Source organism: Athene noctua, chromosome 6 (genome assembly GCF_965140245.1).
Source record: "Athene noctua chromosome 6, bAthNoc1.hap1.1, whole genome shotgun sequence".
Lineage (NCBI taxonomy): Eukaryota > Metazoa > Chordata > Aves > Strigiformes > Strigidae > Athene > Athene noctua.
In genome coordinates, this window is record NC_134042.1 from 40,552,335 (window position 1) to 40,578,987 (window position 26,653).

The window sequence follows — 26,653 nt, forward strand, 5'->3', positions numbered from 1 at the left end:
CTCTGTCAGTACTCTTCATCCAGAAGGGTTAGAGCTTTGTTGTGGTTTGAGCCTAGAGGGCAACTGCACAAGCACGCAGCAGTCCCTTCCTCACAGCCTGTGAAGGACAAAAGGCTCAGGAATTGAGATAAGGGCAGGGAGAGGGTGGCTTAGCCACAAAAGACAGGTTCGTTAGGGGAAGAAAAAGATCATCACTTTAATTCAAATCGGTAACAACAAGCAACACACTGAATGGGACACTGAGAATCATTACCATATCTTAATTTACCCCTACCCCTCCCTCCTTCCTGGCCTCAGTTTTGTTCCTTTCCTCAGCGGTGCGGGAGCAGGGAATAGGGAGGTTTTGGTCAGTCTGCTGTTTCTTCCTCCGAGGTGGGGGGAAAGCACACTTCTGCATTCTTCCCCCTGCTCCACATAGCTCCCCTCTCACAGGAGACAGTCCTCCACAGCCACTCTGCCGTGAGCCCTCCCCCCGGGATGCATTTCTCTGGAGATACTCCGGCGTGGGTCACCCTGCGTGCCGCAGTCCTCCCAGCGGTGAACTACGACAGCGGGGGCCCCTTCCCGTAGAGACTCGCCCCCCATCGGGCACAGCCTTCTGCTCCGGTGTGGGGTCCCCCACAGGCGGATCTCTGCTCCTCTGGTGACCTCCGTGGGTGGCAGGGGCGGCCCTGCTGTCTCACCACGGGATACAGGGGGGCTCTCTGCTCCGCTACACCTCCTTCTCTTCTTCCTCCTTCCTTCATTCCTTCCTTACGTTGACCTCAGTGTTCACAGAGTGTTCTTGTAACACATCCTTAAAGTCCCAACCCCCTCTCAGGTTCCTCTTATTAAACACGCTATCACAGATGTGCAACCACCATGGCTAACTGGCTCAGCCTTGGCCAGAGGTGGGTCCGACTTGGTGCCAGGGGAGCTTTTGAGAAGCTTCTTACAGGGGTCTCCACTGTAGCCCCTTCTCCCACTACCAAAAACCCACACCACAAACCCAGCACAAGCTTGCACCTTGGTAGCATAAGGGAAGGAATGTTGTTTTCGCATATTCAGCCTGATGGGAATGGCAGGAGCGATTAACGAGAACAGTTCACAACCATTGAAATCCCTGGCCTAGGGCTAGAAGACTGGTAGTCCTTTTGTCAACTGTGATGACCAGTACTTGGAAATGGTTTTAGATGGACACAGATACCGAAAGACTTGGGAACCTGAATTTTGAACTTTTTCTGTCTTAGTATCTTGGCGTGATGAGCTCTTGCATATTAACTTCTCCGCCCTGGGGAAAGCCAAGGTTCGTTTCCATGGACATGCGAAGTGTGAACACATACCTGAAGGGGCGTATCGGTAGGCGGTTCGGGAAGTCTGTACACCCTGTAGTACTCAGCCGGTGAGGAAGCAGGGGAGGGAGCTCGCTGTCGGGAGAAGGGGATATGAACCATTGCACGATGGCTGTTAGGTGCGTCCACCTGGGGGGGCGCCCGGTCTTGCAAGAAGGTAATAAAGAGTGTGCTCCGCCCCGCACCCTGTCCGAGCCGTTGGTAACTGGCAACTGAGCGCTTCTCACATTAGGTTGTTTGTGTAACAAATCTAACAGTTACTCTGGGTTTAGAAGGAAAGAAACTCTGAACAACCTGAAAAGTATAAAAAAGCTGATCCCTCAGGCCCATAGGCTTACATTGCTATGATAGTACCTCCCTTCTTTGATACTTCTTCTAGTGTATTTTTCTCTTACAAAAAGGACAGTAGAAAAAATAATATGGATTTAGGCATAAAATATGCCATTACATATTTGTGTAAATCTGTGTCAGGAATTGCTGGGCATTCAATCCAAATATAAGACTCAAATTCTTTGTGATTCTGGAAAACTATGCTCCTGTTCTAGTAGAAGACCAGAAATATTTCTCATTTATTTAAAGTATGATTACTGATAGGGATAAGCGTTTGGATTGAATTAAGAGTTTTAAGATTATACTAGTGCTACTATTTAGAAACAGATTCTGTGAACATGATGTAAATAGTGGCTAACAAATGGAGGGGGGGGTGTTTATGGGGTTTTTTGTTTGGACTTGGTTTTAGAGGGGTGTTGGTTGTTTGTTTTTTTTTTTTAAATGCTCAATTAATAGCTTCAAATGTCAGTTTTGGAATAATTGTAGGGAGTAGCTTCTGATTAACCATGGTCTTCTCATGATGTTGGGGAATGGAGCACTGGAGTTGCACAATTATAGAAACTTTTACGTAATGACACTCTCTTCAAATGTATGGGTTAACTTCAGCAATTAGAAGTCAGGAGTTACCGCTTAATTGAAGTGGAAAGTGATGTAGAAGTGAGGTGCAGTCAACTGATGGAATGTAACCAGATAGTTCCTGGCACGTGGCTGAGGGTAAATGACTTCTTGGGTGTCTCAGAGTTGCTCTGCAGGTGTGCATACATTCTCGGCACAAGAATTATGGTCTACTCAAGTCAGCTTCTTAGCCACCTTCAATTTTCTGTCATGCTGAAATCATCATTTCAAACCTTAAAAGTCGAGATGATCTTGGTTTGATGGCAAGCACTCCAGACAAGTACCACAAGAGATTTGAGGTCTGGACACTTGAATGAATGCTTTATGAATGCTTTTAAGGGGGAAGAAAACCCCAAATAAAACACATGAGATTCTCAGTCTGTATAGAAAACACCTCTCTGTGCTAGAATAACAAGGATGACTGAGCTACTTAAAATAGTTAAGGCATTTCAGAATAAATGGTGAGAGGTTGCTTGCCTTGTTGAGGGTGTTTCTTGACCCTTTTAGTTTTCAGTCTTTAACTTCTGAGATTAGTAGTAATTACTGCTTTAATGTTTTCTCTCCTTTCAGGTTAGTGTACTGTAAATCACTGTAATTGTGTGTCCATTACTTGTATGAATATAGTTTCTGTTGAGGCTTCAGATTTTGTGGAGTATATATTCATAACACAGTATCCCCAAGTCAAATTGTGTTGTTACGCTTCAGGTTGAACCACTTTCCATTTCACAGTTAATTGGGGAAAGGCAACCACTCCAACCACTTTGTACATCCGAGACTTTCTACATTGAGGTCATAAATTCAACTGGCTTCCAGGATGCAAACTAATTGATTAAATACTCTTTTTTCCCAGAAGTTATTCATTGCTATAGTTTTTAATTCAAATAGACAAAAGTGTGTGTATTCAGATACTTTAAGCCACAAAAATTCTGTATCTTCAGTTTGTTCAAAACATTGGACAGGAATTTTGGTTTATTTGTCAGAAAGTTGTTCTATTTAGGGACCTCTGTCATTTAGCACCTTCTTTCTCATTCTTGAAGTCTTTGCTATACCAGGTGTCTTGATGACACTGAAGTCTGTAACTCGTTATGGTTTCTTTCATGTACATTTTTATTCTCTATGTTCTTCAGGGCTATTGCTTTACAGTTTTTTTCAGGAATTAATCTTCAGAGCAATTCAGTATACATAACTGAAAAAAATGCTAGCTGTTCTAAACCAAATAGGTCCTCCAGGTTTATTATAACAAAAATACTTTTGAAAACAACTTCTCTTGGGGAGGGAGGAGCTACTCCAGCTTTTGTTACCTTTAGAAGTTGTCAGGTACTTAAAGGAGAGCAACTCATTGTATTTCATCAACTGGACTGTAGATATGTCAGACATTCAGTTTATTAGATTGTACATGTATGTGTTAGGCTGTGTGGTTCAGTAGTACCACTTGAAATACTTTGTTTGAAGGTAGCTTTTGATGTTTGTGTTCAAGGAAAGTTTTAACATTTTATGATCCTCTAAGGAAAAAGAAAAGTCATCAACTGGAAGAAGAGAGTAAACTTCAGAATCATTTACAAAGGCAGTCTAGTCTTGCTTTGTTTTTTAACATGCTATTAATGTCTTAGCAGTTCATACCTTAACAATAAAAAAGTAATTATGCAGAAAAATAATGTGTTACAGTGTTAATTTATGCAGATTTTCTGTGGTATGTTCACATTTGTTGTTTTAAGCTTAGTGCTGTAGTCATGTGGCTATTTTAACTGTTGGACGTGAATTTTTGCTGTTGTCAAAATACGGTACTACTTTCTTTACCTCTGGCCAGTTACCTTACTATTTCCGAAATACTGAAAGTTTAAGGTTCCTTTCCTGAAAGTTTTTGCTGTGTATAATGATCTGTAATTTCACATGCATTAGTCATCTTAACTCCTCATGGGATTACTTAAGTGAAAAATAAAGCACATGCAGAATTGTCTTGCCTTGAGGCTAAAGCTCACTAGAATTTAAAAGGCATAACTTCGGTAACTGTTGAAATGTTAGCAATAGGAGGTATTCTAATTTGTCGACATACACATGTTTCTAAAGAGCTGTCTAGTGTTAGTTCTTTCTTAACTGTAACCTAAACTTAAACTTCTACATCTATATCTGGACCCAGTGATTTAGGCTCGCTGTAGTTGCAAAAAATAATTGATGGTTTTATGTCAATATGAGTATATTTTTAATTTTTTGACAGTTCTTTGTTTTGAAAAATACTGATGGCAAAAGTAGTGCTGGCTTACTGATTCTGTGTATCAAGTTTGAACTGTGAAAACTAATTTTGCTTTAATGCAAGTGCTAAATAATTCATTACAAAGGATAAGCAGGGAGGATTAAGGTGTAAAGCACAGGAAGTAAAAATTGGGAGGTAAAAACTTTAACTTTTTTTATAACCTAAGTATCCTTGTCAAACAATAAAAATACCACTGCACAGAGGACTGTATAAGGCAAGGTGACCTTTGTCTCAAATACAGTGATACAGACAATGAATTATTGTGTGTTACCAAACGAACGCAAATATTCTTGTTTGTTATTGAAGATGAGGGAGTCTGGTCTCAGGATATCTGAAGCCTGTGAAATATTTTTAATAGGTATCACAGAAGAGGGATATCAAGATAGTTTCTTATCAGCTGCATCTGAGTGATGATTAAACAATGAGTAAATACCAAACGAGGTATTTACTCAATTTGTTTTAAAATTTACTGTTAATTTTTGTCATATCTTATGTTAAACCTGGTGATTAAGTATGGCCTTTTCTAGAAGGCCAGTGTCATTTAATTTTGCAGTGGTGGCCAGAGTTAACCAGACAGACTCCTCTTACAATGCTTAAATAGATTGGTAATGCAAGTCTTAACTCATGTACATGTGAAACAAACTTGGAAAATAGTGTTACAAATTGACCAAATAGTTGAAAATCCTAAGTGTGTTGCTCAGGTTTCTTTAAATATTTCTTGTGTTAATGAAGTACAAAAAACCATTGAATAGTTGTTCTGTGCTTTGATGTGGTTACTGCAGCCTGTTATGTCATAGGAGGTACTTGATATAAAAATTAACTCTTTGAGATGGCAGCTCTCAGGTTTAGAAAGTGGCTCTGGGTTAAATCTAATGCAGAATCTGAAGATCTACCCATTTATCTCTAATATTAAAACCAGAGTATTTCTACAAATTAGGCAAAATATTCTTTATACGAACTGAGCTGTTTGGGGAATTCCTTGAGGCATTTTTTTAAAGGATGTATTTTTTCCATGTAGTATCTATTTCTGGTGAAGGCAAGTGTGCATCACTGTTGCAATTTTGTTAAATGCTGTCATGTACAGTGTGTTTTACTGGGGTTCATACTCTGGATCATTATATTCCTGAAAGTCGTTTGAAGATTCAGAAAGCTTGCTTGTAGTCTTAAACACTGCTATGCCTGTGTTTCAGGAAGTAAAAATGGGGAGAAGAATAAAGTCCACTGCAATGTAATTTATAACCAATTATTTTCACTTTTCAGATGTTCCTCCTGCTGATCAAGAAAAGCTTTTTATCCAGAAGTTACGACAATGTTGTGTACTTTTTGACTTTGTTTCTGATCCACTAAGTGACCTAAAGTGGAAGGAAGTTAAACGAGCAGCTTTAAGTGAAATGGTAGAATATATCACACACAATCGCAATGTGATTACAGAACCTATTTACCCTGAAGTAGTACATATGGTAAGTGATTTAACAATGAGAACTTTTTTTTTTATTCACTACTGATTCTTCAGCTGTTTCAATTTGTCTTAAGAAATCTTCAGAAAATATGTTTGCACATCTGCAAAATAATATAACTGTGCTTTTAAATCCCGTTGATTCCTCTTCTTTGTAAGATAGAATCTAGACACATGAAGCAGAAGTAAATTATTGTTTAAATTGGTAAAAATGAAGTCTTGTATTTAAAAAAAAAAAAAAAAAGTTGCTTTTTTTCCCCCACACATCTTTTTTTGGAATAGGTGTTTATAAAACTAGAGAGGAAAGTTAAAGACATCTAGTTGGTTTTTTAAAAAAAAAAAGTAGATTTGAAAAAAATAAAGCTATTTGAATTAAGATAATTAAGATCACCTGTGCAACCTTGACTCTTAACTTTACATAATCCCATTCAGTACCAGCAATTGATTTTATTCTGTATTCAGTGGTAACAATGAGAATCAGAGTTTATTTAGTACACAGGATGGCAAATGAGTGGTCTGCTGGAACAAGCTATGTGAACCATTCAGACCTGCGTCATTTCTCCCTTCTCACTACCTAAATCCTAGCCAGGTAGACCTGGTTTATTTCTCTGTGGTGCTTAAGTCCTCCCCAGAGGAGGAGGTGGCCATGAAACTACAGGAGAGTGTTTCATCGTTCATTGTGGTGACTAGCCAGCAGTTGCCTGGAGTAGCAGTGGGGTTGAGGTCTGTAGCTGTTGTCTGCAGTACACTGAGAACAGAAAACATCTTGTGAATTCCTGACTACTAAGCCTACAAGAAACTCTGGACCGTGTGTGTCGCAATGTTTTTTCCCAAGGCTTTATAGCTTGGGGTGAATTTCCAGGGGGATAAGAAATCAGTGCATCTTTAACATAAATATGAACCTAAGAGTTTGAGGTGGTCCTACAAATCAGAGACTTTGAAGCTTCTTCAAAGATTTTAAGGATTTATAGCATGAAAGATGTAGCTTATTCTGAAGATCACTTGTTATCTAAATCAACTGTGTTTACTGATAAAAAAGTTATTTTCATGAGAACTTTCGAGTACATGAGTATTATGTGTAACTCTAGATGTCAAACATGAACAAAAAAGCATTGAGGATAGTTAATGAGGAGATGCAGGATCATGGCTTTTCCCATGTCTTGATAGCTTATTTATATGTTTTTTGCTAATTGATTGTTTGTTTTGGAATACTTGACACTGATGAAGAGGGAGTTATGAAAGAGAATAAGCCTGCTGAAATTTCATTTAGGTAAACGGGAGTTCATGATGAGTTCTTGAATATGTGTCAGACGTTAGTGTTCTGTGTAAGACATCTTAACTGCCTGTAGTTCTGTAACTTTTGCCTTATTTGACTGAGGAGAATATATACTTTCTTTGGTTTCAGGTGCAATTAATGGTAATAAAGTCTACACTTCAATAAGTAGTAAATCTTGGTGTAGAGTTTGGCTGTTGTCTTGATTACCAGTGTTTTGCTGGGAGCACACAGCATCTGTTTGAAAATTCTTTCAGTGAATTTAAAATGCTTTTTAAGTGTAAGGTTCTAAAGGGTGAGGGATTTCCTTGCATGCGACTTACACAGCACTGTGACAAGACACTGTCAGTGAAGACACCTGGACTAGTATTTTGCGGTTAAACTCAAGATGGCAATTCTTTTAGGCTGCTTTTAGAAAATAGTTTTCTTTTGGTCATCTGTTCCAAAACAACTGTATTCCACCTGCAGAAGTAGTATCAGCTTCTTTCTTTCAGGCATGTACGTGTAGATTGAGGTGTACTTCTGTTAAGTTCTAGCAGTAGATTTGAGTTAGTTGTGTGGATTTTAAGGGGGAAAAAAAATCTAATGTTTTTGTGTACTTTAAGACTTTTTCAGGAGACAGTGATAAGTTGTGTGTTGTTACTGCCACTGAATTATATTAATAAGCAGAAGTGTTTTCAGCAGAACTATGAGAGTGATCAAGAAATGCTTGGATTTGATAGCAATTCTTGGTTTGAAAGTTTGTGGAGTTGGTAGTTCGCATAGGAATGAGGACTTCACTGTGCTGTTCTGTTCATCTTCACGATTTGGAGGTTATTTATGCATGTGCATATAGAGATATACATGCATATATATGTGTGTGTCTAATTTTTGTTTAGTTTTGTTAACATTATTTAGGCCAAACAATGCAATGAATTTCACAAGTTACCGGTTTAATAGTATGTTTCCTTTTCAATAGCTTCAAATCTTCTTTCTTTCTGACAAGAGAAGCATCTATCTTATCATCTGGTGGTTCTTTATTCTTTATATTGTAGTGCTCATGTCATGTCCATCCACCCCACCTTTACACCACTTTTTTGCTTCAAGTGTCCTAATTTATAGTCTTTAAGCTACATATTCACCTAGTGCATTAGTTCAGTTATTTAATGTTAAGCATAAGTCTCCTTTTCAAAAGATGTGAGAGAAATTAATTTCTAAAATGGATTTAATGTTATTCTTCAGAGTGGGTACAAGAATTTCTTCCCTTCCTTCCTCAAATTGCCAGCTGACTTGTCCTTCAAATTCTTTTTACATTTCTAAGCAAAGATGTGATGGGAAAGGACATGTATTTATAAACGCTTGTCTAGCAAGTTCCATTTCTCAGGTATAATATAGTAAGGTTGGATGGATTAGCCTCAGAGCAGGAATTTACCTCTTCTCAAAACTATAAGACAGGTAGTCAGGTGTCTGAATAAATCTTGTAAATGCAAATGATAAATTATTTTTTTATCAAAAGTGTCTGTTACAGATTCTTATTTAGAAAAGAATCTATACTTCTTTTTTTAGCTCAGCTTTTGAAGAAAACAGGGCTTTATGAGAATGTTCTCTTGTGCACCAGTTTCAGAAGCAGAGACACTTAGGATATTGCATTTGTAAAACTTCATAAAGAGTTGCTAGCTATGCAGAATACAGACCCGAATTAATGCTGCTTTCCACCTTGGGGAAGGATGGGCAATATCTGGATTGTATCTGTTTTAAGAGGTATCATGAAAGTGAATGTCAATATGAATATTCACTTCCCCAGCTAGCCAGCCAGAGGGTATTGAGGAGAGCTAGGGCAGTACTAGATGTGGAGGTCCGAGGTTGTAGTGTTCTGAGAAAGAAACAGATCGAAAGCATGTATATACAGCTTATTTCTGTAGCCCCCAGAAAAATTTCTTGTGGATGGTAAATTAACGTTTTTGTGAAGCACACAGGCTAATACTACTTTTTAAAATTGATAATACATAGGAACAGATCTAATTTTATTCAGCAACTGAAGCAGTTTTCACTCCAACTTTTCATGCATTATGAAAAGTAAATTACATAGTTATACCCATGAGAGGCTGATATTTTTTGTTTGTTTGGGGGGTTTTGCAGCTGTGGTTTTTTGTTTTGTTTTTTACTCCGATTATTGGTCTAGAATAAGAGAAGTTACTGTGAATAGAAGTGTACTACTTGTGGTGCTATTTAGCTATTAGGATGGCTTTATTCACATGAATATAGAAAGCGCAGGCTTTCAGATTATACAGCTTGTCATTCAGAGCTGTTCATGTCAGGCCTCACTGAGGCTGCTCAGCAGAAGGGAGGAGAAAATGTGTAATGATATCTCTGGTGCTTACTTGCTTGAAAATATTCTCTAGTGTTACACAGAATGGATCACCAGAAAAATAAGAGTGCATAACTACAATTGCAGCAAACGTATCTGTGAAGCGGTAAAAATGCAGGTGGTTGGCTTTTCTTTTTTTTTTCTCTCATCCTCCAAAGTGATGTCCTTTAGGGTCAAGTATTGTCAGTGCTGACAGCACAGAGAGTTTTGGCACACTAGCCCAGTTTTCACAAAGACTTACGTTTCATAAATTTGTAGGGGCCTGTGGGGTTTTGTTGGGGGGTGGGGTGGGGGGGGTGTTCAAGTTATGCTATGTTTACTTAATGCTTCTGTGGGAAATTGGCCTTAGAGGAAATTAGGTTTTGCAGCTTGTCTTGTCTGGTCAAAAGACTGGGAAGTTAGGAAAAAGATCAGCCATTTGACAGAAAGGTTAAGGTCTCGCTGATATTAATTCACTGTAAATTTTCCTAAATTTCAATGGCTTAATAGACAAAGAGAGTTTCAGGTCTGTGCCTTCACTGAGAGATGCTGCACATTGATTTGAGCAGTTTTGTGTTCTGTTGGTCAAGGATACAAAACACATCCAATCAGGCTTCATTTGTCTCACTGCTCATGGAACAAATTTTTCTGGTTTTGGGTTGTAACTTTGACATTTTTTTATCTCAAAAATAAAAAAATACAAAACATTGTATCTAACATGTACCTATCCTTACATGAGCTGGCTTTTCTTCTTTATAGCAGTAGCCTGAGACTTGTTCATCTGGAAAAGGCTGATTATTCTGCCATTTGCTTAGCAACCCTAACAAGTTCTACATTTCAAGCCTAGTCTTCCTGGGTTTGTTCTCTTGGAAGACCATTGTTTATCATAAATTTTCCACTGCAGTTTTTTAAACAAAGGTTGGAGGTTGTTAGTTGCTTGATGTCCATGCTTTTAGAAGGGGAATCGTAAAGATATTTTAGCATTACTTTTAATTCTTTGCAACAGTAATTACTTTGATACGTCAGTTTCAGTCTGTATCAGACCTACATCTCAATTGCTGAAATGAAGGAATATTCTGAAGAAAAACAGAGCATCAGGATGACTTTTCCTTCATGCGAATATGATGTAAGTCTTGGAGATTCAGCTGATGCAGTTTGATACTGCCTCCCACTGTCTGCTTTGCCATCTGTCAGATGTGAGATGGCAGGACAGCACATACATATGCTCCTTAACCCTGCCAGTTAATAGGTAATTCACAGCATTATTTTAAACTGTGAACGGAGGTGTTAATGAGAAGAAGTCAGAATGTGAAGAGGGAAACATGGCATTCTGTTGCTTTTCCCAGAATCCCACCAAAGATGGGTGGAATGCATTCCTCTGCAAGTAACAGCTTTAAACTGAGACAGTTTAATCTCTCAGAACTTTCGAGTAATCTTCAAGTGATCAGCAAGAAAGCTTTGATGCTATTTAAAAAAAGAAAAAAAGGACAAAAAAACCCCAAACCAACCACCCAAAACAAACCTCAGTAAAACCTGAGAAAATAATAAAAAGTGATTATTATCTGCAGTGAAATTTGAACATAATTAAGACTGAAATTGTGGCCTAAAGAATAGATACAAAAAATTATATTGGAGTAGACCTTACATTCTATATATCTATGTGTAGGTAAACTCAAACTTTCAGGGTTTAGGGTTTTTTTCCTTAAATTGACCTGTATTATACACTTGTTGAAAGCTCAGGAACCTTTCAGCTGATGAAATAAAATGTTCTTTCTCAGCCTTAAATAAGACATCCAGTTCAGTGCAAGTTCCAATGGAGTAATCTTTCTTTTTTTCCTAGCTGCTCCTGCAGATGCCCTGTACTGGCATGTTTGCTGAGCCAAGTATTGGTTTTCTTGAAAAAGCTTTGTAAATGTTTCTGTTGCTCCTAGTGATATAGCCTTTTGTAAAGAATTTTCTTTTTACTGGCAAATCAGCTTCTCTGTCCTGTTGTCTCTTACTTTGCCAGACAGGTAATGTATTCTGATTTTCCCCTAAGTACTCACAAAGACATCTCCAATCTGTTACGGCAATAGAATATCAATAACAATGTGTAGGTTACTTTAACCAGTACTTGTGGTACGTATTTAGAAGGGAATATATGTATGCCGTGGGCTGAAGCTCCATGCAGCCAGCTGCAGCTGATTTGATAAATCAGTTTCGTGCAGGATGTAGCTCTCTATTCAGCATAAGCACCATTTTCACTGTGAGCAAATGTTCACCAAAATTTAATTTAAAATATCTTAGTATTTTTATAAAGCACAAAATGATCTGTGTATTTGAAAGCAGAATTTTCTTTAGTGTTGTAAGAAGGAATAGACTTGAAGGTAATTTCTTTATGGAGCCTAATATACTCAGTTTATAATATAAAGGGTTAGGACAGTACACCACTGTGTTTTTGTTTTGGCAGTTTTCTCATCATTTCTGCAATGTGTTCATGCTGCTGAGAGACTGAGGCATTTGTCTCAAAGGATCATCTTGAAGTAGTGGAGGCGGTTTGGGACCATATACTAATTTGAATTTTTTTTTTTTAAATCTGTACAAAAATAAGTTTAGACTGCTTAGTATTAGTTTCACAATGAGTAAGCAACAAAATAGAACAAGAAAGTGTATATTGGGTCCACTTAACGTGGCTAAATAGATTATGTTTTTCTACTTGCTCAGCAATTTGGTTGTCTCCTACCAATGTCTGCCCTACCTAATACTCTGGATTATAAGTGGAGTTGAGGAATTAGTCTCTTTTCAGTACTGACAGCCATAGCTGTCTCGCATAACAGATAAAGGCTTTCTCAGGTTTTCTTACTGGCACTCACAGAAACCTGCTCCCTCCAACTTGCTCAGTAAACTTTTAATCCTTAACTCCTCAGGGTGTGAGAAGAACCATTTGAATCACTAATTAGTCATTCCTTTCTTACCCACAAAGAAGCTAGCTGGTTTTGCTGGCTGTCATTACAGGTGGAGGATTTAGGATACTGCAGACCTTTTAAATCTTTGCACCATTCTAGGTAAGGTTACTTTTGAGAATGTGTGCTAAATTTATCCTCCAAATCACATAAGACTTTTTTTCAGCCAACAAATGTGTTTTACTTTGCATTTGTGATTATATGCATTGTATAAATCGATATAAATCTGATTGTTTCTGATTACATATTTCTATTTTTTAAAAAAAAATAAGCTACATGCATTTAGTGATGAGGTGGTTTTGCATAGAACAAGACCTCATAGAAAAGTTTTCTGTCCATATGACAGGGAATGGGTTTTTTGTCTCTATTAGGGACTTTGAAACTCTCCTTACATTAACAGGGTTTCTGAAGGGTACTACTTGGGTTCATACATAGTATGAATGTGCATCTAGACAAGCACTAGGAAACACAAAAATAATTTATTCTGTGTATATATCAACAACTTAAAAAGCAATTCATCTTTCTAGTATGCCCCACTTCCATGAGGATGCTAACCAGTTTGGGGGGGTTTGGCAATTCAGATAAAGATTAAAGGATTTGGGCCACAACAACCCCCAGCAGCGCTACAGGCTTGGGGAGGAGTGGCTGGAGAGCTGCCAGTCAGAGAGGGACCTGGGGGTGCTGATTGACAGCCGGCTGAACAGGAGCCAGCAGTGTGCCCAGGTGGCCAAGAAGGCCAATGGCATCCTGGCTTGTGTCAGCAATAGCGTGGCCAGCAGGGACAGGGAAGGGATCTGACCCCTGTACTGGCACTGGTGAGGCCGCACCTCGATTCCTGTGTTCAGTTTTGGGCCCCTCACTACAAAAAGGACATAGAGTTACTCGAGCGTGTCCAGAGAAGGGCAACGGAGCTGGTGCAGGGTCTGGAACACATGTCCTATGAGGTGCAGCTGAGGGAACTGGGGGCGTTTAGTCTGGAGAAGAGGAGGCTGAGGGGAGACCTCATCGCCCTCTACAGCTACCTGAAAGGAGGGTGCAGAGAGCTGGGGATGAGCCTCTTTAGCCTAAGTAGAAAGCGACAGGACAAGAGGGAATGGCCTCAAGTTGCGCCAGGGAAAGTTCAGATGAGATATTAGGAAGGATTTCTTTACAGAACGGGTTGTTAGGCGTTGGAATGGGCTGCCCAGGGAGGTGGTGGAGTCCCCATCCCTGGAGGTGTTCAAGAGTAGGGTCGATTTAGAGCTTAAGGATATGCTGTAAGTGGGAACTGTGCTAGGCGAACGGTCGGACTAGATGATCTCCAGGGTCCTTTCCAACCTAGATGAGTCTGTGATTAGGATCTGCATTTCTCTCTGCTCAGTGCCCCCCATGCTGTCAGGTAGATGGATAGGGTTTAAAAGAATTACCACTAAGAGGGGAAGGAAGGAATTTGAAGTGTTTCCATGTGTGTATACCCACGGTGTGAAATGAAACCGGTAATATTCTAGAGAAGAACAATGTGGGCAATCTTTGTTTTGCATCTCTGCTTCTGACTTCCACTTTTGCAGATTGTTGCAAGGCCCTCTAAAGTGTATATATTAAAATATGTTTCTGTAAACATTTTATATACTTTTACTTGGGCTTTTATAATATGTGTGTGTGTAAAGAGATCAGAGCAATATGCTAATAAAATGTACTAATAGTAGGTTTGTGCTTTAAAGAGTACTGCGTGGAAAAGTGTTATTCAAGTTAGAAATTTTTGAAGAATCAGTGTACCTCGTTGTTTGAACTACTGCATTATATAGCTTGTATTTTTGCAAATGTTAATTAAATACTTCACTTAAAGAATTCTCAGTCAAAACCATCTTTGAAGTCTCTTTTTAATCAGTTACTTGTTTCAGAGTTCTTAAAGGCACATGTGATTTCAGTTTGCAGTTAATATGTTTCGAACATTACCACCATCTTCCAATCCAACGGGAGCGGAATTTGATCCAGAGGAAGATGAACCAACCTTAGAAGCTGCGTGGCCTCATCTACAGGTATTTAATGAAGACTAGGATGTCATAGTCTAACGGAATTTTGAAGTTAAAGTCATTGTTTATTGACACAAAATTGTTTAGTTTATGTGTTTATCTCAAGTCAATTACATTTCTCTGCAATATTTAAAATATATTTCTTGAATTTAAACTGATAATATATTTTTTTAAATTCAGTTAGTGCATTACAGGTTAAAGGCTCGTTTTCTTGCAGTACAGATGTAACTGCTGTGCTTTTAAATGAGCTTCGCTTTGTCACTATGAATGCTTTGATCTGACTCTGGCACAGCTCTTAACTTTTAGAGGTACTGTGACAAGCAGAGGACAACAGAGAATTTTCAAAACACGTGCTTCTGGGCATGATGAATATTAGATTACTGTATGTCATTTGAGTAGAATCTAGTGATGGAGTTCAGCAGAATTTTAAAGCAGTTTAAAGAACCTTAAGTTCTTGTACTTTGTCAGGAGACCAAGAGCAAAGCTTTTTCTGTGTGGTATATAAATAAATATAAAGAAAAACATAGTGCCCTTCTGAGCAACTAATCAGTAATTTTGGCAATATGCTGCTTATAAAATGGTTCCTTGTTTAAAAGTCTAATACTATTTTTTTGTTGTTTTTTTCAGCTTGTTTATGAATTTTTCTTAAGGTTTTTAGAATCTCCAGATTTTCAACCTAATATAGCTAAGAAATATATTGATCAGAAGTTTGTATTACAGGTGAGGTAAAAAAAGAATTTTTAACTTCAAGCTCTAAATTATTTTACAGTGCATTATATTCAAGTAAAGTGCATCTTTTCTTTTCCTTTTTTGCAGCTTTTAGAGCTCTTTGACAGTGAAGATCCTCGTGAAAGAGATTTTCTTAAAACAACTCTTCACAGAATATATGGGAAATTCTTAGGCTTAAGAGCTTACATCCGGAAACAAATTAATAATATATTTTATAGGTATGTCAGTATCTTTGGATTATGATGCATGTGATTGGGTACACAACTAAAAATACTCCAAAACACTGCGAGCAATTTTCTAATTCTTCGTAAGTTATACCAAATATGGCTACATCTAACAGTAATTAATACCAGTCTGGGAGATTTAAATTAAGTAGTCATGCACACAGCATAAATTTGGCAGCTGAAATTTGGGTTAGTATGTAATTCAGTGCGTGGTTTGGTATCTTTTGATGAGACTTTTTTTTTCTTATGGAATAGTAGTGTTTGTATTACAGTAGTGCCTTAATAAAATGTAGTTCTTTATAATGCAGAAGTTGGGCTCAAATCACAAGAGAGATCTAGAATTTGCTTGAAGGAACATATTTACTGCCTTTTTTTTCCTCAAAACTGAGATGTACCATTTAGAACTCATGAAGTATTTTTTAATTGCCATAGAATGAACTGTAGTAAAAATGTAAATATGAAAAATTAATCCACTGTATTACCAAAGGTCTTTAGAAGTGTTTTTGCTGCCATTATGTCAAGTGTGAATGCAAGGTTATGGTGCCTTTTTTTTAGTCTTACAGTTTTGGTGCGCTTCTCTTTTCTACAAGTAATTGTGTATCGGTTTTACACTCCTTCCATCATGCTTCCCTTTTTCTCTGCCACTGTTGCTTTCATCTCAAAATGAATGTATCATGCTACCCCTTTAAGAAAATAGCAAAAAGCTGCCACATACTTGGTGCCGTCTCATGAATGGCACCCAGCAGTACCAGCTGTAGAGGGAGCTTATCGTCCCTTTCTATGCTAACAAGTAAGCCTTTAGAAGAGATACAGAGGAGCTACTTTAAAATAGTTAGTAAGCCTTCACTGTCTTGCAGATAACTGATCTTGACTGGACTTGTCAAGAGCCTAAGGAAAAAATACAGGTGTATCTTTGGAACAAAGATAGAAATTTTTTTCCCCACACATAGATTTTATTAAATTAGTTCCAAAATGTATAATTTTATAAAATATCTAAACCAGATGATACAACGGCATCATAGCATATTATAATACACCTCTGAACAGTGTTTTTATTTGCTTCTTCTTGCACTTTACTTTCAGGGGTAATGGAAGCCAAGTCTTCAAACACTGATAGTTCTGCTGCAAGGCTTTTGAAAGACTAAAGAATGTTCTAGTCATTAGATCAACTTTGTAATAGCTTGTATAAAAACATGTTTTCAATCCAAAATGTATATGGGAAATTATATAATTTACACTGTAGATACTACCTCTCTCTATGAAGGGGGAGGGGGGGGGGGGGCAGGGATTAAACAGAAAACCTCACTTAGTTGTATAATATTTAGGAGCTAAACTAGTGTTCCTGGATATGAGCACCAGGGTGGAAAGTTTTTTCAACTTCTGTCTTGAATTAGTGGATTGTGCATGATAAGCTCTTAAAGTATGTGTAGAATTTTTCAAAATATTTTCTTTTCTTACACTTTTTCCTGCAAGTTGTTAGTTTGTTAGTGTGCTTACCTAAGAAATGTGTGGGTTTTATTTGTGGTTTAGTCACTGACCAGAATTGCATGAATTCTGCTCCAATAGTGCATTAATCTTTTTTTTTCCTACTGTGTTTTTTTTAAAAAAATTATTAAACCTTCATGTTCCTGTTAATTCAGTCCAAAGCATTTCATATCATTGTCTTTAGTTTTGCTTGGAATCGTTATCCTGAATTGTATGGAGAGGGTCTTTAAGGAGAAAAGACAGTCACATCAAATATTCTGGATTAAAAGTAGCTGTTAATATGTCAGTCTATGACAAATTTCAAATAAAAATTCTTTTTAAGGAATGGATTTATTTTCTCGTAATTTCTCTGACAATTTGCAAAATACCTGAAGTTGTTCATAGAAGTTTCTCAGTAAATTTACACTCAGGCGATTGAGAATAAGGGTGGAAAGGTGATTGTCTAGTAAATTACAGTGCTCTGTCAAAAGAACATTCAGGAAAATTTGACTTCCTCTGTTTATTACAGATTCTTTTATATGCACGGAAGTCTGTAATGCTAAAGAGCTTTTTAGATCCATAAGTAGTAACTGTTTGAACACCTTGTGCACTATAGAAGGTTGAGTCATGGCATTTGATTATGCCAGATGCTCTTGTGTTATTTTAATATTTAAAGCGTTATTTGCTGTGTTCAGTTTTGCATTATTAAAATGGCATAGAATATGAGTATTGGAAAAAACTCAAGTACATTTTGCTTTGTTCAATGTGTGAGAAAAGAGTAAGCAATTGTGAAGCTTGATGTGCTATTGATTTATGTTTCCACAAAGTTTCTTTTCCATTATGTATTTCTGTTTTCTTTTTACTGAATGACTAAAACCTGGGAGGTCAAAGCTACCTGTAATGTTCATGGGGATCTTGGTGTTAGATTTGTATCTCTCTTCAGCAGTAACTGAGTTAAACTTTTCATTTATTTAGGTTTATTTATGAAACAGAACATCACAATGGCATAGCAGAATTACTGGAAATACTGGGAAGGTAAGTTCTACGTTTTAATTAAACTCACTTGATCTTCAGACTAGACTGAAAATCGTTGGGGATTGCAGATTGTTTTGAGACAAGATTAAAATAATTTCATACAAAGAGGATAAGTTTTGTGCAAGATTGCAGAAAGACAATAAAAACTTGAACATTGTGTCAGCATTTTGGGATGTGACAGTTTTTTAAATGTTATTTTTTAAGTCTTATTTTCTAGCTTAGGATTCTTGTAATTATATTAGTTGTAGAGCACCTACAAATAATGTGTAATGGGTTGAAATTTATTCAGAAATTCTTCTAACATCACTAAATGCATGGCAGGTAAACAAAGGAAGCACAGGTTATGAAACTTCAGAAACCTTCTTTTGTTAATTCTGTTATTTTACAAACCTCAGTGATGCACCTGAAAGCCCTTGAAACTAAAATTTTACAACTTAAATCTGGTAGCCTCATCAAGACATTGTGTTTTTTATCAACTGATTAATCCATATGCAAGCTTTTGGGTTTTTTATACATTAATACGCTTCAAATGCTTAGTTAGGTTTACTTTATGGTGTTCCCATATCTTTGCACATAAAAATAACAGGTCAATGAAAGCAGGTTGCTGGTTGGGCTTTGAATACCTCCAAGGATGGAGACCCCACAACCTCTCTGGGCAGTGATGGAGACCCCACAACCTCTCTGGGCAGTGGGTTCCCACATTTGACCACGCTCACAATAAAAAGTGTTTTTTCTTTTCAATGAAATTTCCCATTTTCCGTTTGTGCCCATTGCCTTTTGCCCTTTCACTGGGCACTACAGAGAAGAGTCTGACTCTTGTCTTCTTTACACCATCCCTTCAGGTATTTGTACGCACGGGTAAGATTCCCCTGAGTCTTCTCCAGGCTTAACAGCTTTCTCAGCCTTTCTTTGTATGTCAGATACTCCCTCCAGTCCCTTCATTATCTTCATGGCAATTTACTGGACTGCCTCCAGTATGTCCACATCCTTCTTCTTCTGGGGAGCACAGAACTAGACCCAGCGTTTTAGATGTGTCTCATCAAGGCTGAGCAGAAGTGAAGGATCACCTCCCTCAACCTGCTGGCATGGCTGTTCCTAATGCAGCCCAGAATGCTGTTGAAATTGGAAAGATGTTTTTGAATTGTCTAGGTCTACATGTCTGCCCAGAACAGTTCTTTAATTTTTCAGTGAAATGTTCAATGATTAAAGGAATTTACATATCCATCATTACTTCAACATACTATAATCAAGTAATACTCACCAAGATACACTGAAGAATGTGTAATGCTTATATACTACAATATGGAGCTAAATCTTCAAAACTTAAGTCAACAGGTTTTTCATTCTTGGTTTTGTTAGGTTAGCTTTAAGTATTACAGATTTAAAAGTTGTGTGGTTGGTTTGGTTTGGTTTGGGTTTTTTTTCCCTTGGGCTTCCAAATCAAAATTTCTAGTAGCTAAATGAGGCTTCTGAGCTGTAGCTGTTCTGTACTGGTTATTCTTCCAATCCATTAAGGAGTTTAACACAGCATGTTGTTGACGTGCAGCTTCTTATGAGTAACACTTTTTTAGTTGGGTTCCTGGGTTTTGACTAGTCAGAAGTAAAGAGGAATTTAAATTCATGCTGAAGTACTGGATTTCATTCTTTTCCTTTGCTAAGTTCTACATAATACTGGACAAATGAACACTTCCAGCAGGAACTACTAATGTGGTAATTTTTTTTTCTGACAATCATGTCTTGACAGGATTGCATAATTTCTTCACACTCGCTGGAGGCTAACCTTGCCCTACAGTTCTGCTCCTCTTTGTGGTTAACTACCCTCAAATCATTTTGGAGAAACTTTTTTTTTTAAATGAAATTAATGTGTACTTGAGTATGTGGAAGTTGGCAAGAACACCGTAGAAATGTTAATGTAGAAATGTGGGTTTGATAGTACGCACTGAGAGACTTCAGTAGGAGTAACCTCATATCCTTAAAACAGTTGTACAGTCATTACTAGTGAAAATTATTTTAAGCATGTGCAGCAAGGGTGAGCAAGTGTTACTTAGTAAGCTTTAATTCTGAGACATCATGTGATTTTTGAGATCTCAAGTATGTGTAACTTTGAATTTTTTAATGTGTGTTTTTTCTAAGGTAAGTTTGGCAGATTCCTTCTACCTGAGTGTCTTCTGTCCTTGTTAGTGAAGCAAAGAGCATTAAAATGAATAAAATAATAGTAAATGGGCAATAGGATTCCAGATGTTTTAACTGATGTTAATGCTGGCACAGTGAGTGAACACAAAACACTGTTCTAGTACTGTGTTTTTAGGTAAAAGTGCCATTGACCCAGTATTGAGCCACATCTGCACTCACCTGTAACTTGGATGTGCTGAGATGTTGTTTGATTATATGCTAGAGTCTTGCAGAAGTAGGAATATTTTAGTAGAAGTCACGTTTTGAGTTGTCTGCTGTCCTGGATTGATCTCATCTACGTCCAGTCTCTGGTTCATTCTTTAATTCCATGAAGAAGCTGGAAGAAATATGTATTCAAAGCTTTGGTGATAGTGAATAGTTCATAGTGAAAGTTGGAATCTGAAGTGTAGGTATGGTTATGTTGCTCAGAAGAATTTGGGACCTGTGAAAGACTTGGGCGAAAAATGGGCGGAGGTTGATTTGGCTATTAGTATGTAATCTTTAGGGAGCTGGATCTGGGAGCTGGTGCATGCTTAATTGGTAAATTTTTCTATTGTATCATGTTGTCCAGATCACAAAAAAACCCCAAACAAGGATTTTGGTATATCCTGTACAGTAGTGCAGATTTTGTGTAATTACTGATTTTTATTCTTAAATTTCTTTCCCTGACAGCATAATTAATGGATTTGCCTTACCCTTAAAAGAAGAGCACAAAATATTCCTATTGAAGGTTTTGTTACCATTGCACAAAGTGAAATCACTCAGTGTCTACCATCCACAGGTAAGTTTTGTGTGGCGCTTTTCATACTAATTTTAAAGCAAGTTTGCCTAGAGAGGTCAGGGGGATGCTAGTCATTCTGACATGGATTCTGTTCTAAGCTTCAACACTTCCCTGTTAATTGGCCTTGGGGAAATTATTTAATACATGTACCAGGAAATTATTTAATACATGTACCCATAATGCTTCACTCGCTGAAGGGCAAAAAAAATTTAAAAAATATATGTGTATAAATAAATCTCTTTTTTAAAGCACTGTAGTGTTTATAGATGAAATACATGAAGTAGTTGGTTAATGTGAGAGTTCTTGATATTTATCCACCCACAGAATTTTTTGTTTATCTTGCTCTTGTCTGTAATGTTTAGACATACAAAAATTGCAGAAAAGTATGGTTTTAATGAATGTCATCTATAAACAGTTTTTTCTAAACTACATGGAGAATTTAAGCTGAATTCAGTTTCTTACAACTGTTGATGTTTTGAAATGAATTGGGCATTTGCTAGGACATCATTAGTTAATTCAATAGATCTTTTTAGAAGTACACAGAAAAAAATGGGGTATCTGAGTTGTATTGTGCTTTTAAACCAGCTGTATCTTTTCTGTGCTGAGTTTAGTTCCATTCAGAATTCCTAGAGAAGTGGGGAATCAGAGAGTGTTAGAGAAAACAGAGTATTATTGTGATATGCTGGAATTTTATCTATGAGAGGTTGTTACACAGCTTTGCTCTTTTAATTTGAAAGTTCAACATTCTCTATGTAAGTTCAAGTATTCTAAGTTGTAAGTACCATTTCTTCAAATAAAATTACTGACAACTTGCATCTTTAAGAACACCATTTGTGTAATTACAATTCTCTAGCAATTAGAGATGCTTATAAGCATTTGCTTTGGATCTTGCCTTCTGGGGCTCACATCAGTTCCTCTTGAAGTAGTAAGCTAGAGTGGTTCCCATTTAAAAAGTTTTTTTTTTCTTTTTATCTAATGCTGTGAACATAACCTGTTGGATTGTGGCCAATCAGACCTTTATTATAATCTCAACTAATACAGATATCTGTGATCGTCACCTTTTCTTCTACCTACCTAAGATGGACTGGTCTGTGTTTATTCCCCTTAATTCTAATTCTCCAAAACCTTCAGGTGATTTGCATTCCTCGTTACTATCAGTAAAAAGAAGATAGTGACTTAGGGATGCCTTTCTTACATGTCCTACTGAAAGAAATAAGAAAGCACTTCAAATGAGCTTAATGTGTGAAACACCAGAGTAAAACCACAAAAATTCTCACTGAAACAGTGGCAGATATTCAGAATTTTGCTGCCAAATCTAGATATACATGAAGAAAGCTAGTTTCTATATTCAGTTCAAATTTACTTTAGAATAGCAGAGGACAGTAGATATAATCATCTTGGTACAGTCCTCAGGTTACTTGGGGACATTCTCCATAGCAATCATCAAAAACAGGAGAAGAATTGGACTCATCAGCTGAACTTTCATAAATGGAGAGATGTTAGGAAAATGGTTAAACAGTTCATGATGTGTGCAGTGATCTTCCCATTTACTTTGGGACCGTTGGCCTATCGAGTGAAAGGGATGTAATAGTTCACTGTTTAGGCACAGACAGACAGTCTCATTCTCAGAATTGAAGTTGGTAAATACTGTAATTCATCCTCAGCTTGCATCAGCTTTACACTGATATGCATAGTTATCATTAGTTCTCATATCTAGAAAACCCTAAGATTTACAACTCTTCAGTACATTTTAAACTAACTTAGACTATAAAGTAGAAAATACTTGTTAAATCAGCATGAGACACCAAAATGTTAGGGATTGAAAAGCACTTCAGAGGACAAGACTGTGATTTTTTTAAGTCCCATGTTTGAAAAGATGAAGTGTGCTGAAATGCAAAGTACTGTGTCTAAAAAGAAAGTATCTGACATACTAAAAAGCATTACGTGTTTGTCTATACTATAACCCAGAAAAAGGTGAGAACTTGAGAAAGTTGGGAGAAATTGCTGAAGCATATTTACCCCTTCATTGTTTAAATTGTCTGCCAAATAATTTTTGTAAAATTACAGAACTGTTGTGGTTTTATTTGAATTCAGAAGTGTTCTCCACTTACACTAGTGATTTCAAAGTGTGTTCAGTTTCATAGTGAGCACTAATAAAAATCTTTTTCTTTTACTGTAGCTGGCATACTGTGTAGTTCAATTTTTAGAAAAGGACAGCACGCTTACAGAACCAGTAAGTTTATCTTGCTATTATTATATATTTTGGATTATTAATATCCCTTTCATCTATCGACTGTTTAGGAACAAAGTTTTGATACGTAATTGTTATTATTAGGAAGAGCCAAATATTTAACCAATTTGATCTATCAAATTCAGCTTTTCCAACAGTTGTTTGGAATGTCCAGAATGAATTGAAACACCGTTAAGAGCATACTTCTTACAAACAGACCAGAGTTCATTCTGCTTATTTTGCTCTGGCTGACTGCGTATGATATGGTTGATCCAGAAGCAGTTTAGTCAGAAATTAGCTTGCCTGAACTGTGCTCTGTTGAGAGACTAATGTTGATGGAACACAGATTTCTGGCACATGAAGCTGCCTATTGATGCAAGGCTTTTGAGTCAGACCCTCTTCATGTCTACCAAGTTTGGACCATAGACAAAACCAGACTTTGGACTGGCTGCACATAATTGCACAGATGAATGCTTTTAATTGTCCTCGATACTATATAGTGTTTTGCCTCATTACACCCAATATTAAGTAGGTAAGAACTAATATGTTTAATTGCTAAGTAGCAGTAAAATGATTGCTACTAATAAAAGCGCACATTATTTGATTATAAACATTTCCATTGTAAAATGAAAACTGGGATTCTTGAAACAAATGAAGTATGCAGCTGAGCAAGAACTCTTCTACTTGGAGCTTTTCATATTTGTTAAGATATCAAATCTCAGACATTCTGTCATTCGTGCTATATGAGATCTTGAAATCTTAACTTTCCTCCAGATGTCAGCTAGGATGTTACATATTTCCTAGAACAAATCTGAACTAATATGCATCCAAGTCTGTTTCCATTTTTTATCCCAAATTAGTATGATTACAACATTCTTCAAAAACTTGGGGCATGCATCACTGAGGCACTAAGTTTCCCTTCAAAAATTCTGGTCATTAAAAAATAAAATGCTTTATTTCCCCTTATAATTGTCATATGAGACTTTCTGACATCTTATTTAAAAAATCTGCAGAAATTTCCCAAGGCTTCATTAAAGACATAGTGTCTGCTTTCATGATTAAATAATACACTGATTTCTCACTGAGTTGTCTTGTCAGTGATGATATTAAATACTGCTTATAGCTTTTAAATATAAAAACCTGGACTTCTAAAATGTCCTCCATTTCAGAAAACAAAAAAAAACCCTACTTTTTTTTCTAAATGAGAGAAAACAGTCGTCTGAAAGAAAGGATAATAAAGTAATCATTACAACTTTTAAACTATATAAAAAACCAAATATACACTGTCTTTTAAAAGAGTTTTTCAAGAAGTCTACTGTTTTGGGGTTTTATTTTGTCTCCAGTTCTACATCTAGGACTAGACAGACACTGGCATATTTTTGTTCTTTATGTGGCTTTTTAATCCTTAACCACAAAACAAAAACATTTATAAACTTACACATTCAAGGTTGTATGAAGTATCTAAAATTAAGATTGAGTGCTATGCCAATAATTTTAAAGTATTTAACATGGTTTAAATATTCTTTGAAGGAAAATGTCTTCCTGTTTGAATATTGTTTGGCACCAGATCTCCACAGATGGAAAACAGTTTTTATAGTTTTTTAAAAAATGGAAAATTTAAAATCTTACACTTTAGTTTGAAAACTGACATCTTTGGCGAAAAAAAAATCATCATCCTTTCACAACAAAAACATTTGTGTCTACTCGCATTTTCCTTAAATCAGAAATGGCTAGCAGCATGAGTCAGTATTCCTTCAGTACAACTTTGTGTATTTTCTTAATATTCTTAAATAAATTATGATTCAATTGATAAGTAATGAATACAATGTCTAAATATATTTAAACTGATAAACTAGTATCACCTTTCAGACTTAAATTCTACTTATATATCCAATAGATGAGAGAGCTTGGTTTTCAGTTAGACTTCAGAAACATTTCCCACAGATGTATAGATTTCTTCCTGAAGAGTCATGAGCCAACTGGCAGACAACTTCCTTTTGTGTCACATTTTTATGGATCCTTGAGCTGTCTCCCCTCTCCTTCTGCCCTTCCTTGCCCTTTTCTCCCACTTAATCTTTTGAGTATTCATGGCTTACTAAGCAAAAATGGCTTCAGCAAGCTGGGTAAATAATTTAATCATGAAGAAAGTTAAGACTGATTATAGTAATATAGTAAATTAAATAAAACTCGATGTTTAAGAGCAGCATGCCTAGAGTAGTTGGTCACCTGTCAATTTGGGTATTTATAGTAAATCTTTTCTTAAAATATGATGATAGGACTGAATTTCTTGAGCTTTGAGCTATGCCTTCAGGAAATTATAGTTTGAAAGCTGCTATCACTTAAGTAGCAGGTAATTTTCCCCATAGTATAGTAGCAAATTTGCACTTTGATTTGATGATCGTGTTAAGTTAGACATCAGGTTATTTGCTGTAGTCTTTTTGATTATTATTTATAAACATTTAAGTATGTAACTTTGTTTTCTGAAGAAGTATTTCAAACCTATTAACAGTTATTTCTGTGACACTGAACCATATCTGATCACTGTTGTCACATGGGACAAGAAGTCTGAGTTTTCTGTTCTGTTTAAAATACCTGGCTTCTTAATGAGCTATAATTTAGCACAAGGTAAAGTCAAATTATCATGAATATTATGTTCACTTTGTCTCTACAGGTTGTAATGGCACTGCTGAAATACTGGCCAAAGACTCACAGTCCAAAAGAAGTCATGTTTTTAAATGAACTAGAAGAAATTTTAGATGTTATTGAACCATCTGAATTTGTGAAAGTTATGGAGCCTCTTTTCAGACAGCTAGCCAAATGTGTGTCCAGTCCACACTTTCAGGTCTGTACTTACTGAATGTACAATAATAAGAGGATTTTTATTAAGCAAAATTTTTGTTGCTATTACTGTTTTGCCAGTTATTAGGCCTAGCATAAAGGACACAGCCAGCATAAAGATGAACCAATAACCAAAGTGTTTTTGATACAGAAGTGTCAGTACGTGGGTGAGTGCTGGGGGTACAGGCAAGTCAGTCAGATTATACATAATCCACATCAATCCCACTGACCCCAACAACGGGTGGAATAAACGGTGAAATGCAGTTTCCCATAGAAGGGATGGGAGACAAATGAGTCAACAAGCCAAACACATAAGACCAAGGAAGCCACATCCTGAATCTCTACACAGCCCGTGTTTACAAAAGCCAGACCTGACTGGAGCCCAGTTCCAGGGAGGTGGAAGGCCCTTCCCCAACAGGGAACTCTGCACAGGGCATCCACCCCACAGACAGACACTGCCCCCCCTGCAAGTGGTCCCAGCTTTATCCCTCAGTGGGACACCCGACCTTTGCTTACTTAATGCAGACCCCTGGGGTCATTTACCCAATGGCTCTGTCTGCAAGGCCGGGCCCACCCTGGAGGGAAGCCTAAAGGCAAACTCACCCCCCCTTTGTGAAGGGCTGTGGGAATCACCCATATGTCAG

The 26,653-nt window shown here is 37.0% G+C and overlaps 1 protein-coding gene across 3 annotated transcripts in view; it reads left to right on the top strand.

The window, feature by feature from the left end:
- The window catches only part of PPP2R5C (protein phosphatase 2 regulatory subunit B'gamma), an 87,387-nt gene that overhangs the window by 47,809 nt on the left and 12,925 nt on the right, over window positions 1–26,653 (top strand). For all 3 annotated transcript variants that reach the window (XM_074908674.1, XM_074908676.1, XM_074908675.1), the window contains 8 exons: window positions 5,788–5,987; window positions 14,432–14,542; window positions 15,164–15,256; window positions 15,353–15,483; window positions 17,929–17,988; window positions 20,833–20,941; window positions 23,121–23,174; window positions 25,843–26,013. In XM_074908674.1, the coding sequence (XP_074764775.1) occupies window positions 5,788–5,987; window positions 14,432–14,542; window positions 15,164–15,256; window positions 15,353–15,483; window positions 17,929–17,988; window positions 20,833–20,941; window positions 23,121–23,174; window positions 25,843–26,013 (929 nt within the window). The remainder of the gene's footprint in view (window positions 1–5,787; window positions 5,988–14,431; window positions 14,543–15,163; window positions 15,257–15,352; window positions 15,484–17,928; window positions 17,989–20,832; window positions 20,942–23,120; window positions 23,175–25,842; window positions 26,014–26,653) is intronic.